Source organism: Gorilla gorilla, chromosome 13, assembly GCF_029281585.2.
Source record: "Gorilla gorilla gorilla isolate KB3781 chromosome 13, NHGRI_mGorGor1-v2.1_pri, whole genome shotgun sequence".
Taxonomy (NCBI): domain Eukaryota; kingdom Metazoa; phylum Chordata; class Mammalia; order Primates; family Hominidae; genus Gorilla; species Gorilla gorilla.
This window is the reverse complement of record NC_073237.2, coordinates 105,690,892-105,703,643: the sequence shown is the minus strand read 5'-3', so window position 1 is coordinate 105,703,643 and position 12,752 is coordinate 105,690,892. Positions and strand designations below refer to the sequence as shown.

Here is a 12,752-nt window from a genome sequence, read left to right as displayed (position 1 = left end):
CCTACAGTAAAGATGTTTTTACTACCAATTAATTTAAGACTTTTCCCACTTGATAATTTCTTTTGTTCTAGAAACAAGACACTGGCCAGGTTCTTCTGGATATGGTGTACAACCACCTGGGTGTGACTGAAAAGGAATATTTTGGTTTACAGCATGATGACGACTCCGTGGACTCTCCTGTAAGTGCCATTTTTTAAAAATGTGCTGAACTCCTTCACGGTTTGCTTTTATATTTTATGTTTTCTTGTCCAACAGAGATGGCTGGAAGCAAGCAAACCCATCAGGAAGCAGTTAAAAGGTTGGTGTGATCTTTCCATTTCAGTCGAACATTAGGTGTTAGTGTATCACAGCCTGTTTCTCCCCTCCAATCATCAGTGCCTGTGACATCTGGTACCTGTAGTTCCGGGTGTCCAGGAGTCATGAGTGAGCCGACTTCTCCCTGTCTGACTTCTGAGTCAGCAGAGATGCTTCCAGATCAGCCCTCTAGGATCTGCCCCAGCTGTGGGAAAGAAGGGGAAGGGTGAGAGTAGGCAGCTCAGAGCGAGGGAACCCACATTTCTGTATACAAGGAAGGAAAAGGAAGGAGGATGGCCTTTCTTAGCCCGATGTGAGAACCAGGGGTGGAAAAGAGAGACAGAGAGATAGACAAACACAAACACCTCATACTTTCCAACAGCGTAGTTGCGTTCACGGAAAACCGAACCATAAGTAGGTAATGTCACCAATATAAAAGATTAAGTCTTCCAAACTACCGCTTATCTCTCAGGAGTGAATCCCAGTGCTGCAGTTAACTCCCAGTTCGGTGGCCAGTCAGGCCACACCATAGTCCACCCTCTGCCCTGATCTGCTCTCAGCCTGATGTTCCAACATTGCCAGCATTGTTCCCCTTTATGCCACTCATGCCCCAGACAAACCTGGCTGATCTGCAGGGCCTCCCAGTGCCTCCCCTCAGTCTGTTCCATCTGCTGGGAATGCTTTTCCCTCCCACTTCCCTCTGTCGAAATCCTGCCTTTTTTCAAGGCTGCTCAGATCTCATTTCCTCTCCTAGAAACTGTGGGTGGCTCCCTCAACATTCTCTTAGATTTACCATCACCCGTGTCGGGGTTCTGAATGCTCTTGTCCTCATCTGTGTTAGTTGCCTTTAGTTCCCTCTCAGAACTGCAAGTTCCTTGAGGTTAGGACCCTTGTTATATTTCTCTCTGCATCCCCAAGGTGTCCAACACACACAAAAAGTGGCCAGTGCATGGCGGAGTGGAGAAGGGCAAGTGGATTTGCGCACGCAGGTGTGCATGCACAGGATGCCCCCCAACACACACACGCACACCTGCCTCAGCACCCGGGCAGGAAGGAGTAGACACAGTGGCCTTCACTCCCGTCTCACTGCTGCCCCCACAGGGAGCCCGATTCTCAAAGTTCTTCCCTCCCATGAGCTGTGTCCTCTGCATTCAGAAGTACCTGTGGGAGCCTCAGGGCCACTTGCAGACAAATACCTGCCTCATCCAAGTCCCCAGGAATGAGTCCACACAAGGCATGAATAGGTGTTGTCATTCATTCTCTCATTAACTCCTGCTTTCGGTGAACGTATCCTGAGCTCAGACTGTGGCAAGGTGCTGGGCTAAGCCCTGGGAATCCAGTCCAGATCAAATTTGGACTCTCCCCTCAAGGAGCCCACAGCCAAGTGTGCAGACAGCCCAGAGGGTTTGACATTCTATGATAGTAGTAAGCACACGACAGGGGACAGCCAGAAAGAAAAAGAGACTATGCCTGCAGCGCAGAGATGAAAAGTTTTAGAAGAGGGGGAGGGGAGGTGAACAAGCATCCCAAGGCAGCAGGAGGACATTGTTCTCCCCTGATGTGCAGATTGTCATAGCGCCATCCGCTGGTACCTAGACATGTGGACAGGTGTACTCAGGGGCACACCCCCGTTAGGGATTCTTTGAACACACGCTACAGATGAAGAAAGAAAGCACTAAAGAGCAGGGAGGGTAGAGCTCAGGATGATCTCAGGTAGAGGAGGAGATCTAGCAGGCTAGTGAGAAGGACTTGAGTTGCAGAGAACAAGAAAGTGCTCAGTGCCTAGATAGAGCTGGCGAATATTTACTGAGCGATGATGGTGAAATTGACATGAAGAAGATCTCGGGATCTTAGCAGCACAATCTGATCTTCTCCTGTTGCCGTCTCTATGAGAAGAAATGGACTAATTTTATCCACACAAGCAAATTGACTCTAGATGTTGATGCATAAAGCCGTATTTGAATATGTTCATTGTGTGATTTACTAGTATACTAACTTAATATACTTTGCGTTAAAAGCATGAGATATTTTCTAGTTTAAAAATGATTTTGAAATGTGGTATAGCAGAATCAAAGATCTCATTACTCTAATTCTGGTTTTGTCACCAGCTATGTGACCTAAGGCAAGTCACCTCTAATTGGCTTATCTGTAAAATGGGGCTACCAGTAGCAGCCTAGCCCACTCATAGTCATGGTGGTGTTGAAATGCAGGAATGTACATGAAAATGCTTGAAACTTATAAATGGCTACACAAACGCAGGCTATTATTTCTTTGTAAATTTTGCATAATAATGCCGATTTAAGGATTTTTAAAATTCCTAATACAGATGACGGAGTGCAATGTTTAAACACAGCCCTAAGATAAACGTGTGCTAGGAAGTAGATGATAACTCAGTCTGTGCTGATGTTGCATAAATGTTTTACTTTTTGAAGACTTGGAGATTTCTGAAACAACTAACTTATGTACTCCATGTTTGAAATTAGCCCTTTTATAATGGAAAAAGCTATGGTTGAGTGAAAAAATGCATCACTTATGGAAGAGAAGCAACTTACATACATTGACTTTGTCAAAGGGAAAATTTAATTTGTTTTTGAAAAATGTTGTAGGAGGTTTCCCCTGTACCCTGCATTTTCGAGTAAGATTTTTTATACCTGATCCCAACACACTGCAGCAAGAACAAACCAGGTAACAACATTTTTTTAAAGTTTTCTGTTTAGTGTATAAAAATGAGTAACCACTAAAAATGTACTCTTCATTTTATTACTATGGCCAAATAACTTCATTTGGGTGTAACTACACCAACAATGATAATCCAAGTAAAAATCTGGGGTGCACATACTGACATTTTAATCAGCTAATGAGTTTTCAGTCTTGGGCCTGCTTCTCTTATCTCCTGATTTGGTGCCATTCCCAGCATACTCCCATCTGCCACCTCCTACCTCTCCCACCTCCTTCCACCTCCCTGGCCTCTCCTGCCTGCTAAACACACTGTGCTCAAAGGACAAAAAGTCATTTTCTACCAATGTAGGCAGGATGTAGAAGACAAATTTGTAAAATAGTCATCCACAGGTCAAATAGCATGATGTCTCTGAAGAGCTAAAATCAAGGCTCTTGAAGATAAAAAGACATCTCTTGTTATAAGAATTTTCTTTCTTTTTTTTTGTTTTGAGACGGAGTCTCTCTCTTCACCCTGGCTGGAGCGCAGAGGTGCGAGCTTGGCTCACTGCAACCTCCGCCTCCCAGGTTCAAGCGATCCTCCCACCTCAGCCTCCCAAGTAGCTAGGATTACAGGCAGGTACCACCATGCCTGGCTAATTTTTTTTTTTTTTTTTTTTTTTTAACGGAGATGGGGTTTCACCATGTTGGCCAGGCTGGTCTCAAACTCCTGACCTCAAGTGATCTGCCTGCCTCAGCCTCCCAAGGTGCTGGGATTATAGGCATGAGTCACCAGGCCAGCTTTGTTATAAGAATTTTCTATCAGATCCCCAGTTTTCAAGAGTTAGAAAGGAGAGCAGGCTGGATTCAGCTTGTCTTCTCAGTGAATCAGCAAGTACAGGAAATATGTGAACCAGATAAGGGAAAGAGGGCTGTGATAGGAGTTGTTTATCCCTCAGGGCTTGGAGTCTCTCCCAACCTTGGGCTGGTACTTGGGTTTTTCTAGGTGTGAGGGACAGAGTAATTGGAATGGAGTAGGAGAGTGTAGCACAAGAAAGTTGTTGCTGTTTTAACACAGACTGCACAAACAAACTTTCCCTCCCCTGTGGCAACGTTAAGCCCTTTTATTATTGATCCATTTATTTTTCTTAGGGAGGGAAGCTATAGAAAAAAAGCAATAGATGCTTAGTATTGAATCCTGTTCTACATTCATCGTGGCCAAAAGACATAATCAAGGAGGCAGCATTAACTCAGACACAGAGTGTTGTCTTGTTAATTTTTTTTAGCAGTAATTACATCACATTTTAACTTGTAATATGTTGAAAGGCCGAATATTAATCTGTTACTGTATTTTGCCTTCTTTGTGCACCTCCTCCCTCTACTATAGCAGACATTGGGAATTTGACTGTATTTTTTATTACTTTTTAAGCCAATGTCCAAGGTGTCTGGTATGACACATCCGGTGACCACACAGAAGCATGCCCTGTCCTCTGAGTTTTCCCCATACCAGCTCTTTATGCTGGTAAACTGGGGATAGGATAGAAACACTCAGCCCAGCAGGTTACTTCATAAGCTGACGGACACAGAGCTGGTGATGAAATCTATAAGAATGTGTTTGAAATGACCCTACCAAGGTTTCCTCAGGCCAGTACTAAATAACACACTCTGGGCCAGGCATGGTGGCTCATACTTGTGAGCTTCCCAGCACTTCAGGAACCCAAGGCGGGAGGGTCACTTGAGGCCAGGAGTTTGAAACCAGCCTGGGCCACATAGCAAGACCCTGCCTCTACAAAAATAAAAATAAAAAAGTAGTCAGGTGTGGTGGTGCATGTGTCAGCATCTCAGGAGGCTAACTAGGAGGATCACTTGAGCCCAGAAGTTCAAGGCTGCAGTGAGCCATGATCAAGCCATGTACTCCAGCCTAAGTGATCGACTGAGACCCTGTTGCAGAAAAAAAAAAAAGGCTCTGTTGAAGGGATGTCTTAAAAACAACATAATATGTGTGTGTTTACATGTATATGTGTCTTTTATATATATTATATATAATGTGCGTGATTATATATGTATGTACATGTGTACATGTGTGTGGTTCTAACCAGTGGGTTTTTTAAAAATCACAACTCCAAAGTAAAAATATATTTTGTTTCAGAATACAGTACACATATATAAATTACTGAAGCAAACGTTTTATAAAACTGTAGTAAGTACCAAGTACTCTGAAGTTTTCTATTCTGTTTTATTTCCTTTTTTTTTTTTTTGAGACGGAGCTCGCTCTGTCACCCAGGCTGGAGTGCAGTGGCATGCTCTCAGCTCACTGTAACCTCTGCCTCCCGGGTTCAAGCAATTCTCCTGCCTCAGCCTCCTGAGTAGCTAGGACTACAGGTGCGTGCCGTCAAGCCCAGCTAATTTTTGTATTTTTAGGAGAGGTGGGGTTTCACCATGTTGGCCAGGATGGTCTCGATCTCTTGACCTCGTGATCCGCCCACCTCGGCCTCCCAAAGTGCTGGGATTACAGGCATGAGCCTCTGTGCCCGGCCTTACTTCCTTTTTTTAAAAACATGCCAACTGTGACCCATTAAATTGATTGTACGACCAACTGGGAGGTTCCAACCCCAAGTCTGGACGGCACTGCCTAAACTAGTGATTGTCACCTGCCTCCTGCCTCCCCATAACACTAGAGCCCCAGGTTTGTGGCATCCACTGGGCACATTAGAGCCCTCCAGTGGCCGAACTTGAGGGAGAGGTTTCCTACGGCCAGTGCAACCCAGGAGTTTGTCTCCAGGGCCCATCCTGGCCATTGGCCATCCACTTCCATACGCTGTGGAAGAGAAGCCCACTTCTCTGGGAGCTGACAAAATCTTCCTGCTGAGCCTTCCTGTCATTTGAGGGACATCTGTGGAAATGTTGGGCATTCATGATGGAGAGAAGCCTTGGGCACAAATGAAGGCTGCCTTCAGGTGTCTGAAGAGTAGTCATGGGAAAAGGGGAACTAGATGTGCAGGGTCATAGAATTGTGGCCAGTGGGTGGAGGCTACAGGGAGGCAGATTTTAGCACAGAATGAGTAATAAACAGTGTGTGTCTGTCTCTTCTAAAATTCACTGGTTGACAACTGACACCCCACCCCCACCTTCCATCTTAAGAAGGGTGGTATCCCATTGTGGAGTAGAATGTAACTATGACCTTCTGGGATTTGGGCACCAGATTTATCTTACTGCAACAGGAGCCATGGTGGGAGCCACCCCCATAACTCTTATAGAGCTGGTGGGCCACCAGGACTGCCAGATATATATATATATTTTTTGAAACAGGGTCTTGCTATGTTGCCCAGACTGGCCTCAAACTCCTGGACTCAAAGGATCCTCCCTCAGCCTCCTGAGTAGCTGGGATTATAGGCACATACCACCACGACCAGCTGCCAGATCATCTTATCTTGGACCAGGCTTCTACCATTGATTCACATGCTTTAAAAAAATGAAAAAAATGAAAAATAAAAAAACTTAAAAGATTTTACCTATATTCCTGGAACATAGTTATCTTACCCCAGCTTTGTAGTTCCTGTTTAAGGAAATTCCCTCTGAAGGAAATTTTAGCTCTCAAGAGTCAAAGAAGATGTATAGAGGTGGTATCTGTTGGTTTTTGTTTGTTTGTTAAGGATCTAGGCAGAGAGGTCATTACATTTTTCTGAAGTTGAGGTCACCGGTGGGGTACCCACAAGAGAGGTCATTACATTTCTGAAGTTAGGCATCCCAGGCATCTCTTCTAAAGAACTATCCTGTATTCTAATTGTTAAATAAATATCTTCTTCATTGTGAGCCTCCACAACTGCTGTTTCTGATAAATTTAGATCATTCTTTGCAGAATTTTATATACTGGCAATCTCAAAACTAGGCTCCTTCAAGATTCCCAGGAAGTCTCCCAAGCTCGGGTTGGGTTCCACTATTCTAGTTTCTTTGTGTATGATGCCATGGGGTTGACTCAGAAACTTTGCTCAATATATGACAAGGCAGCATTTGGTGAGTGGTGATCTCCACATTTATCTTCTCATTTATATCCCTAGGAAGACATACTGATTAGCTGAGCTTGTCAATGAAAGCCCGGGTTCACCATTGGATTATCTGTAACTCTCCTTTCTCTTTTTTTCTCTCAGTAGCATTGTAGCAGGAGAGAACACTTAATTCTGGTTGAATGTCAGCTTGGATAAACATAGAAACAAACTAGAAAGAACTGATGATGTTCTCCTAGGTGGAAAGGATGGAGATTCCAATACCAAATAGGTGTGAATCAGCAAATGTATGTTACACTGTCTCTCAAGGCCAGGTGTTCAATACATTGTGGGTAGTTAATTATAATCAAAGTAATAATATTGGAGTTACGACATGGATCCTAAGCTTTTTAGCCATTAAACATATAAGAAATTTGTAGCATAGTGAGTTTTTTTATAACATGATCATCTAGGTTAAAATAAGACACAATTGACCTCACATATCCTATCTGAGCTCCGATTTTGTCATCTGTAAAAATGGAGATAGTGGTACCTACCTTACAGAGTTATGAGGCTGAGATAAGAGAGAAAGTTACAAAGTAGTACCATGTACACAGCCCGGAACTGTGCAAATAGGAGGTTGTAATACTGTTTGAAACATTCCCATCTCAAAAAGCCAGTTCCTTGGCCTTTATAAATTTGAAGGAATAATGCAACTGATTTGTTTCAATTGTGAAAATTATTTCTCTCCTGCCCCTGTGCACTTCTGCCCTGTCTATATTAGATTTCAAGAGGTTTCCCTTTTGTCATCTTGGCCAGACACTGGAATGTCTATCCCGTTTGAATCTGGGTTTAAAAAACCGTGGGAGCTAGTGGCCAAGTATCACATGTATGCCGCATCCCTAAATAGAAGTCTCCCCAGGGCGCTTCCTGACCTGCGCAATGCTGCCAAAGGCCTCCTTTCCCCGCTCCCCAGGCAGAGGAGCAAAGTCACAGGCCGAGGGGCCTGCCACGACTTGCCCACAGAACAGGTCTGGAGTTTGGAAGTTACATTTGCTGGTTGCCCAGAGATGAGTGCAGAATTCAGCTTGGAGGTCCTGGAAACTTCTAGTTTACTGATGTTTATGCTTTTGCTCATGCACCCACAGTTCCTGGGACACAGAATGCTCACCTGGGGGTTTGTACCCCAGCCAAGAAGGTGTCTTCACAGACTCCCCTCCTTTTAGCAACTTCATGCAGATGGAGCTTGGGTGGATGGATCCCGGCACAGTGTTCAGAACAGTGGCCCTGCCAGTGTGTGGGTGCCGCTTGTGCAGAGCCCCTGTGGGTTCTGGTCCTCAAGGGCAGGGGCGCTCACTGACAGCGGAACCCACAGTACCAGCCCATCTTTGATGGGCTGTTTCCACCCCATTCATCCCTGCTCAGCTCTTCATAGGACAGCCTGTGCTGGCAAAAAATTGCCCCCACCAGTCAAGACGTAGGGCATCAACATGAGCCATCAGTAATGACAGGGCAGCTTTGCAGAGCGTAAGGTAGCACCTGATACCTTGGACCAAAACTGTATTTTTATGTATCTTTCACATGTACAGCTCTTGTCTTTGACTCATCAAACTTTCTTTTTTTTTTTTTTGCTTATTTCAGTTTGAGTATGAATTAATGAAAACAATTGTTTCATAGGCACTTGTATTTCTTACAACTGAAGATGGATATTTGCGAAGGAAGGTAATGAGAATTTTACATTTTTCTTTTCCTGTTAGACTAGCAAAATTCCTGGTTTTAATCTGATGAGTGTTTATTTCTGGTAACAATATCAAATCTAAACAGAGTGGATGTGGAAAGCATCCTGTACAGCATTAGGCTTTGGACATCTGTTTTTATTATACCTCAGTCTTGGCTGAGAGAGGCTAAGGATTGATAACTTTGTTTCATGTTATTTCGGTTTTATTACAAAGGATGCAGCTATCTTTCTGGTAAAGACCTGAGAAATTTTAAAGGGAGGAGGGGACCCAGAATGTACAATGGGCTTCATTCAGGAAGGCAGATCAGGCCTAATTTGGGTCCACTTTTGAGCCCCTTAGTACCCACGGATGACTCATTTTCTCTCTGGGAGGCTTTTTGCTCATTTGCCTGTGATTCAGTGCTTCTTGTGTTACCAAGACCATCTCAGTAGCTAGAAGGGAGAGGAAATTCCAAGCCACTGGTCCCTGAGCTACCTCCTTTTCTTGACTTAGGGAAGAAACTGCAGCAGGTAAACTGGTGGGAAGAGCGCAGCTTATTCCCAATCTCTTCACCGCACCCCCAACCCCTGTGAGTTTAGCCCTGGAGAGGAGGGTCTTCAGAGGTTACCAGCGTGCTGTACCGTGAGGGAGCTGGAGTCTCACTGGGGAAATGAGACAGTATCCCATGAAGCAATTAGGAAACAATTAGAACCAATATGGGCAGTAGAGACAACAGTTGTCATAAGACTTGAGGAGCTCCTGCTGGTGTGAGCTAGCAAAGTCTTTATAGATTGCTAGGATGAGCCAGAATTGGGTTGGGTAGAGAAGTGAGGAGGTGGATTTCCCTGGGCAGTGAGAAGACACCCCACCCCCGACAGTCCCACTTGGAAACCACATGCTGAGAGCTTACAGGAGAATAGAGAGGGCTGTTCGTGTCCTACGTAGGCGGGCATCTTACATCTAGCAGGCAGAAGAGAACTGTTGAAGGTTTTTAAGCAGGAAGGATGTGGCAAGAGCCATATCCACAAAGATAGTATCATTGTGCACAAGGGAAGACTGGCAGAGGCCAGGGGCGGTTCAGTCTGGATGGAAGGGAATGGACAGCCTTCAAGGAAGCTATTGTAGCATCCAGGCCAGAGACCTGGGGGCATGACAGTGAAGTTTGTGGGGAGAGGAGGTGGAAAGTTAGAAGCAAGAGACACCTTGAGGAAAGGAATTCCAGAGCTGTTGACTGTTGAGCACTCATAGAATTATAGAATTCTCATCACTTAGCTCATCCTGCCATTCAAGGTAGGAATGAGTCACTTCCCCAGCACAGTCTACAGGTCTTCAGGCTTCTGCTTGATCACCCCCAGTGAGGGGGAGCTCACCCTTTCATGAGGCAGCATTTTTACATTTTAGGGTAACTCAAGGTTGAAATTACCGACCCCTCTCCTGGGTCCAGGCTGTCCTTAGCAGCTGCAGAAACCCATTCTTTCCTTCTCTTCTGCACACTTAGTCTTTTCCACAGATAGTTTGCAGTCACCTTTTTATGAGACAGGCACCAAACTATGCTGGTCAAATAAGGCCAGGGCCTTGCCTCCTCAGGAACTTTTAGTCTAATTCTCCAGATAATGGGTTGTCTTCAGTTTTTCTTCTCCAAACAAAATGCCCCTTGTTATTTCCATGTGAGTCAGGGCAAATCTGTTAAGGCCACATCCTGGCTTAGATCTGTGGCCCTTGTCAAGTCCTCACCACCTCTCTGAGGAGAGGGTCTCTGCTACCAAACGCTTCTCAGATGTGGATTTGTGTATTTGTAACTGTGGGTCTTTTGACAGGCCCAGTGGAACATACGCAGCACTTTTCCTAGGTGTCAAATTGTCCCGACTTGTTTGAGCCGTCCATGGTAGCCGGCACTCAAGGTGTCATCTCCTTTCCAAGATGGTTGATCTCATCTAAGCCCTTCACTCAGCAGGTGGAGACCCTGAAGCCCAAGGTGAAAGAAAAGGATGTGTTTAGGAACATGCGGCCAAGTTGAGAGCAGAACAGAGGCTTCTGGTGTTCCCTAGTATGTATTTGGAACAGATTTTGGAATGTTTTTCTTTCTGGTTTCTTCATAGGATTGCTTCTTCCATCTAGAGGGAACCTCCTCAGCCTCTTTTCTAGTTGTTCCCCAAATCCCATTCACCTCCTGTTTCTCCAGCAAGGACACTGGCGTAGATTCAATCAAACCCCATCTTGTTAGGAGAGCGAATAGCTGATACTCATCCTGTTTCTGCCTATCCTCCACGAGCTCTCTAGATTTCCAGATGAACAAACAGAGGTCAGATCCCTGGACCGCATCTGTAACCTTGGGGAGATTATTTGCAAGTCCCAGCAGGAACACAGCATCACTTGAGGAACAATGGGGGCCCCTCAGGTAGGGAAAGTCGTCTTCATATGCAGCTGCAGAACCAGCACACAGTGCAGTGGACAGGAAGCGGAACCCCTGGAGGGCCACATTGTCAGAAAGGCGGAGTGATTCACATCTTGGGTACTTCACGGGCTGCCATAGAAACTGTGTTCCCCACTTCCCACTGGGTTGCTGGGAAGAATTTTTAAAGTCCCAGTGGCTCCCAGTGTTGCTGTTAAGGATTCCTCCGTTTATCAGAGACCTCCCCACCCTTCAGGCCCTTCTTCCTGCCCTCCCCTAACCTGTTCTGCCCATCAGTGACCCCTGCTCCAGGTCTGCTGGTGAGCTCCTGGGCAGGCCGTGGAGTCTGCAGTTGAATGCAGAAAAGAAAAGGGAGCAATCAGAGGATTCAAAATGTGCCTAAGACAGAGGTGGAGTCATTGGCAGAAACAGGGCACCTGGGAAAGCAGTGAGTTTAAGAGGAAAGGAGAACAAGGCCAACCCAAGTCCATGATTACTAGTGAATGGCACGAAGACTGAGAGACAGATCACTGAACTCTGTAGATCTTCAGGAGGGCAAATAGATAAAGGAATCCTAAGTCATCGTAATTAGTTAATTTAATTAAGGAATTGCAGGTTTTAAAGTTGAAAATACCTTTCTACTTGTCCCTCCTAAGAGGATGTTACTATTTTAGAAAGAGGGTAATCAAGAACCAAAGGGTCATTAGAACTCAGGAATTTAGTTAGAGAGCCCTATGATGAGTCTCAGGTCTTTACTAGAAAGATTTAAAGGCTGCCCATTGATCTCAGAGTACAATTTTTTTACTTTTTTTCCCCCTCTTAGAGATATGAGCCTGACCCTTCTTGACCAGCCAAAACACTGGCCATCATTAGTCCTTTAGTTTCATGGTATTTGTGATGGATATTATTTTAAACATGAAAAGGTTTTATTTTTAAAAAATTTTAGTGTATTACGTTTGCCTTTACTGTTTGAGATTTATGTGTATCGTAAAGTTGCTTTTGTTACAATTCATGTTGTTTTGTAATGGTTGATCAAAGCAAAGAAAGACGTGTTATTACGCATGATCTGTGAATGTTTCAGGCTGTTGTTGGTTCTTGTGACTTTGCTAATATGTTTTTCTCCTGACAGGTTAACCTGCCCTCTTAACTCAGCAGTGGTTCTAGCGTCCTATGCCGTACAATGTAAGTCACAAAGGGAGCATTTCACAGATGGACAGGTTGTTCTGATCAGTGTGTGGAGAAAGTCACTGGTTCCTCCTGCTTGACCAAGTCCCTCTTCCCCAGGAATCCTGCTGGGCAGCATATCTCTGGCTGTCCAGATATGTGCTTCTACTCAGACTGGCACTCTCCTGTAGCATGGGGATGTTAGATTAAGGAAGGTGGTTAAGGGGAAAGGAGTGAATGAACTGTGGTGTGAAATTTTCTCCAAGGGAGCCCATCAGACAGCAGACAGCTGTTGCACATTGCATTTTCCAGAAACTTTGCTCAGGCATTTGATCTGATCTTCATACAAATCCCAGTGGGACAAATATTTGTATCAGTCATCTCTTATACACATGGAAACCTAGACCCAGCTAGGTTAAGAAATTTGCTAGGAGTCACCCCTGCTGCTTGTTTGGTGCTACTCTGAAACACTACTGGGATCTTAGGAATTTCTTTTTAGAGTTGCAGTATAGCTAATGGATTGTATATTGATCTATACCAGTGCTA

General features: G+C 44.8%; 1 protein-coding gene across 6 annotated transcripts in view; it reads left to right on the top strand.

The window, feature by feature from the left end:
- Positions 1–12,752, top strand: part of PTPN3 (protein tyrosine phosphatase non-receptor type 3) — a 120,097-nt gene that overhangs the window by 40,875 nt on the left and 66,470 nt on the right. For 4 of the 6 annotated variants that reach the window (XM_019033544.4, XM_004048422.5, XM_019033543.4 and 1 more), the window contains exons 3-7: positions 72–179; positions 256–298; positions 2,901–2,979; positions 8,610–8,654; positions 12,172–12,224. In XM_019033544.4, coding sequence (XP_018889089.1) covers positions 72–179; positions 256–298; positions 2,901–2,979; positions 8,610–8,654; positions 12,172–12,224 — 328 coding nt within the window. Of the gene's footprint in view, positions 1–71; positions 180–255; positions 299–2,900; positions 2,980–7,081; positions 7,225–8,609; positions 8,655–12,171; positions 12,225–12,752 lie in introns of those variants that run through there. The other 2 variants (XM_055351799.1, XM_055351801.2) reach the window with 2 other exon arrangements.